The sequence below is a fragment of the Cupressus sempervirens genome, chromosome 3 (assembly GCF_028749045.1).
Source record: "Cupressus sempervirens isolate cs-2001-9-10 chromosome 3, ASM2874904v1, whole genome shotgun sequence".
NCBI classification, from domain to species: domain Eukaryota; kingdom Viridiplantae; phylum Streptophyta; class Pinopsida; order Cupressales; family Cupressaceae; genus Cupressus; species Cupressus sempervirens.
In genome coordinates, this window is record NC_143120.1 from 676,784,178 (window position 1) to 676,790,177 (window position 6,000).

A 6,000-nucleotide genomic window follows, 5' to 3' on the forward strand; every position below is an offset into this window, starting at 1 on the left:
CATCAAGCTAAACTCCAAATATTGAATCAGCTAATTTTGAAAGGATTTGCTACCAATTAGCATCTACTTGCATTTTATGATCAGTTTCCATCAATCTTTCAGGACCCACGGGAATGAATGGGCACAAGTTTCAATGTCGAGTTAAAATATTTATGCAGGGGCATGCATTATTTCATCTAAGAGTTGTCTGCTGGGTTTCAACCTGACCCCTGGATCTATTAGGTACACTGGAAGGTCATTGTGCTTTCTGAAAACAGAGTTTTGTCTAAACATTCCATATTTTTCTTTTCAGAGGTACGTCTAGATTTCCCACCGTTATCAGGTTGCAATTTTCAAAACCATGAAAAAACAGGTTTCCTCAAATAATATGCAGATGTAAAACAGTTCTTTTTGTCTTTCTTGAATTTTTTATTATTCTTATTTGTCCCAAATACATTAATTTCAAACTCAAGAATTAAAATTGCTTCAGGAGATGAGACATCTTAGTACTATGTACTTTATTAATTATAATACTTTTTCTTGAAATATCTTGAATTTTTTTATGTTAATGCCTGTGATTGTTGTATTTGTCCCATTCTGTGATGTTATGTTAGATAAAGAAGTGGCATCATTTAAATTTCTTTGGAGATGCTACATTATCAATCATTGAAAAATACAAGTATTTTCCAATGTGTTTGACCATAGGCATATTAGTACACAGATTACTAATTGTTGAAGCATATCTTTTGTCGATACTGCTGCTTACAAATTTACTCAGTTAAATTCTCCAACATTGTCAAATGATAACACAAGCCTGTATCTGATGAACAAACTTGTTTGCTTGATTTTCTTAATTAATTGGATTGAATGCCCATTCAGTTCATTCAATATACTATACCCAATCTGATGGCAAGAAATCTTTGTAATTCCTCACTATCTAACTTTCCTATCACAGTATGCAAGTGGAGGACATTGAGTTCTAGAAGCGTTACTTGTAGAATCAAAACTGGCAAACTAAATGGTTAGCACTGTATTTATAGGCGTGTTTTACATTCATGCTACTTAAAAATTTTGTGTGACTAAATTGTTGAAAAATAAAGGTTAAATTTGATGAATGCACACAGATAACTTATTTTATTGTTCTTTTTAAAACTGAAACACACCATAAATAGTTATTATGAAATGAGCATTGAGTTGCAGGATGATTTTTTGGCTTGACATCTTGATATAAGATTCAGCATGAGCAAAACTCAAAGAGTGTGAAATAGAAGACATGTATCCTGTGGGTTAGAAAATGCTAGTGATATTTCCAACTATTAGCTTGATTCGTAGCTAACAATGATCTGTGGTCCTCTCTTTCTATATGTGATTTCTACTGTTGAATTCTGTTATTTCTTTTTATTGCTCAAGTTCAAGCTAAAAGTGAAGCTCGTGTCCTTATCAACAGTCCCAATTTGGTCAGTTGTGCTAAACTCTAACCTTCCTTTTAAACCATATCATCATGGTCATTCACAACCTTCAATTGTGGGGTTTTCCCTCACAACATGCAAATAATCATTAAATAAACTTGGAGACCTTTGCAGATCGGCTTCCCCCACCCCCCCCCCCCCCCCACCCCAACCTCCCCACACACACATATATGGAAATCTGAAATTTCAAATATATTCATCAATAATATGACATTTGTATCATTCATCATAGCAGGAAGTCTGAAATTTCAAATAAATTCATCAAGAATATGGCATTGTAACATTCATCATAGCAATAGGCAAGAGCCTACGATGCATTGGTAAATTGTGAACCTCTCACCGGGGAGGTCTTGGGTTCGAATTTACTCCAAATTAACACATAAAATAATTAATCTTAACAATAATAATAAATGAATAATAAATAATCTAGGCTTCCACAAATTACCTATTAAAAAAAAAACATTCATCATAGCAACATAATAACGTTTATAAATCTAAAATCAATGATCATTCATTGAATCATCATAGAACATAGCAAAGAATGAATCAAATGAGCTAAAATCTCATTTTCATACATTCATAGATAATTCATTGAAACATCATAGAATAAGAGGTAGAGATAATTCATTGAAACAAGGAAAAGTTTCATATCATATATCAAAATGCACAAAGACTTTCAACAAAATGAAAAGTTAAAGACTTCAAGTATCATAGGAATATCATATTTCAAGATTCAGTTATAATTGCATCAATGTATCATATAATGTCAGAAGACACAAAGTCAACATGAAAACAAAGATAGTATGTTGCTGCCTTAAATTTTGATCCATATTAGCATCGCTGCCACTCTCAGCCTGAGCCTCAAAGGTTGCATCATCCAATGCAATGCCAAGAAATCCCTCTAGTGAGTCATCCTCATCAAGTCCATTGATACCTTGGAGTCTGGCAATCTGTAAGTTGCAGAGCATTATGCACACCCACTAACTTTTTGGCTTGTTTAGAGGTAAGCCTATTCCTCTTTGTGGAGTGGATAAAACCATATATAGACCATTTCTCTCTGCAGCAAAGGAACTAGCAACCTATGAGAGGAGACAAATGGTAAGTGTCCTCAATTCTAGTGCATCTGACCCATGCCATTGCCACCATCCAATGGGGCTTTCTATGCCATTATTGCTTTATCTATTTGCGGCTCTAGTGTGCCAAAGTTTGGACCAATAAAGGTTTGTAAAGGCAACTCAGGGATCACGAAGTCTGCCAGAACCAATCAAGTTTCTAAAATAGGGGGACACGAGGATGGGGAAACAAGTTTCGGGGATGGATTTTTTTCTTCTTCCGGGAAGCTATATAAAAAATAGGGAAAACTTAATTATATAGAGAAATTTTAAATATTTTAATGAGAACTTGGATAAAGCATGCTTTTATACATTATAGAATCTTAACATATATCTTGTGTTAAATAATTTAAATTGACATAGACACAAATACAGGTACGGTACTAGAGACAGCTACAACCATTTTCTAAGACCCCGAATATGGATACGGCTGGATATGACATTAATAATAAACACATACACAAATATTTAACACCCTTTTGTTAGTAATTAGGAGAGATTTTCATTACTTCAAAAGCATTATAGACACAAAAATGCTACATATATAATTATAAATTAGTTTAAGACTTTACAATATGCAAAATAGTAGAGTTGCATTGGAAGATAACCTTAAAAATGGGTCACTAAAATAGAAAAAAAATTCATTTGTCTTTCTTATTTGGTGTAGGATTTGATACCCAAATAAATTTAAATGGTAGCATATATGAAGTTTTTAAATTAAATTTGGGAAGATTTATTTTATTTAAAAAAAAATAAAAAATCAAATCACATGGTGTTCAGCACAGTGGAAAATAAAGGCTTTTTGGGAACACATGGGTATAGTATCCCATGTGTATCTGGGTGCAGGACACGTATCCAAATCTGATTTTGTGATACACACACTCGAGGTGGAACAAAGGAGTTTCTGGCTACTATGGTCAACGAACATATCTGCAATAAGAATAAGAACAAAATCAGAATTTTTAAGTGACTGACTAAAATCAGACATTTAAAAATCTGGAAAATTAAAGAAATTTCTAATTTTTAATTAAATATGAGAATCAATGTCTTACGGTCTTACCTCATAGTGGGTCACCAATTGTCATCACGGATCTTCTGATGGCTTTTCCTTCAAGTGTGTTTGTAGTAGGCCATCTATTCCACTTTCAATGCACTACCATCATTCATAAAGCATCCTGCAGCTCAAATATCCTCTTTAACAAAATGTAGTAACTGGCATTTCTTGTCTGTACAAGTTTGAAAATTTCCTTCTTTGAAAACATCTTGAAGAGAGCAAGTGATGTGTGGTGGTTGCAAATGAACATTTGAATATCTCTACCTTGTGTCACCTCTTCTTTTAGCCAATTCAAATTTTTCACCTTCAATGCATGAACACAATGTTGAGTTCAAAAGATGTGCCTATAAGCACCCTTCACCATCAAACCAGACAATTCTCAAACATGCTGAATCACTGATAACTTGAACAACATTTGAGGGCATGATCTCCTCCATGGTCTTTCTCAGAATGCTAAGCTGAAAATGTGAAGTTTCAGAGATTATTCCACTCCTCTGTATAATTTGAAGTTTTAAACTCAGGGCATTGGAGCCATGCATCCCCCCCCCCCGCTTTTGCCCCACATCTCGGAGATGTGGACATCCCCAACAGTGCCACTAGATTCCGCCAACTCCACCGAGGATTGGGGGATGTCCCAATGTTCCCTATTTGCTGATTTGACTATTTATGTTCAATGTTCGATGTTCCAATTCAATGTAATATTCAAGTATTTACTCTTTTATATCTTTATATCTTATATTGCAATACATATTTTCATAACTAGGATTTTAAGTACCATATGTATAGTATATACAACCTCCACTATCCCCCACTGCCATCCCCAAATTAAGGCCCCTTTGTCCCCCCATCCCGGAAACTTTCCCCCCATTCTGCCGTCCCCCAGGGCGCTGTAACTATGGTTGTGAGTGTATTTCTTGAGAACAATCTGAACATCTATCAGATGAGCTACTTTCTTGCAGTTAAGTTTGGAGTTTGGGCCTATGAATGATTTGGTTACATCATCTTGCATATATTTTCACAATTATAATCTCTATGATTATGTTGTTTACTTAAAATTGTGATTATTCATGAAGTTTGGGCATATGAATGATTTGATTGCATAATCTTGTAGATATTTTCACAAAATAATCTACATACTTCATGTTGTTTACTTAAAATTTGTGATTTTTCATGATTATGGACTGCATCTCACAATACTGCTTTCAGATTAGATTCACCCGTTGTTTCCTTACATATGATGTCTCTTTGCTTGCTATTCATGTTTTTCTGTATGAAGTATTTTCTGAAGAATATCATCTACTCTATTTTTATCTTCTGCATATTGCATTATGTTATGTCATATCTGCATGCCATCCATATGCTTGATCAGCAGGAATGGTATTCTTAGTGTTGGGATGTGTAATCCAGCATGACATCAAAATATCAGTAAATCAATCCTTGATCCTATAACGAATGATTTTCACAATCTTTTGTTCGTAGAAGATGGCACACATGACTTATTTTGCATGCCTGCTGCATCATTACCCATGCTAATCCAGAAGTTAAAATTTGTTTGCAGAAAATCTTATTATGGATATGGAAATGAAAGCAAGTGATATAGAAACCAAGGAACCAGACAAATGCACTCAGGAACTGAAGAAAAACATGAAAGTGAAAGTACTGTTCTTTGCAAGGGCCCGTGATCTTGCTGGTGTATCTGATAAGGTTTTGGATATAGAAGAAGGTTCAACTACTTTGGACTGTGTTAATAAGCTTATATTGCAATTACCAAGTTTAAAAGCAATACAGGGCTGCATGGCAGTAGCTTTAAATGAAGTGTACACTTCTGATTCTGCTGTTGTCAAAGGTGGAGATGAACTCGCACTTATTCCTCCAATCAGTGGAGGTTGAAATTGGCTTAAGCCACCAATTCAAGTAGATTGTTGTTTGAATATTCAGAAGTGGCATATAATTTTGTATTTTAAGATGCTTTTGCTTTTCTATTGTTGCCTTCTAGCGTGAAGTGTAATGTTGGTGTTTGCAAGGAGCTAAATAAAATTGTTGCTCGGAAGCCACTGCAATAATTGTAAACTATCTTTAAATAAATGAAATAAAATAGATTGTTATATGTACCTCTTTCATGTTCAAAATTGCTACTGCTTCAGAATTTACAATTGAGTATTTGTGATCATTTGTTTGGACTCTGTAATTAAGGTTGAACATGGTCTTCATTGTCTGAATTTTTATTAACTTCATGACTTTCTGAAGTGTTTTTCTTACTTATATTGAGAATACATATATCTCAAATTATTTTGAACAATATATTGATGTTGGGAATCTGGGTTATAAACATATAGGACATACATTTATATTGAGAATATATATATCTCAAATTATTTTGAACAAT

The 6,000-nt window shown here is 34.0% G+C and overlaps 1 protein-coding gene across 3 annotated transcripts in view; it reads left to right on the forward strand.

Annotated features, from left to right (window-relative positions):
* Positions 1-5,725, forward strand: part of CNX7 (co-factor for nitrate, reductase and xanthine dehydrogenase 7) — a 91,524-nt gene extending 85,799 nt beyond the window's left edge. For all 3 annotated transcript variants that reach the window (XM_089821438.1, XM_089821440.1, XM_089821439.1), the window contains exon 3: positions 5,173-5,725. In XM_089821438.1, coding sequence (XP_089677564.1) covers positions 5,173-5,504 — 332 coding nt within the window. In that variant the 3' untranslated portion in view covers positions 5,505-5,725. The remainder of the gene's footprint in view (positions 1-5,172) is intronic.
* Positions 5,726-6,000: the final 275 nt, after the last annotated feature.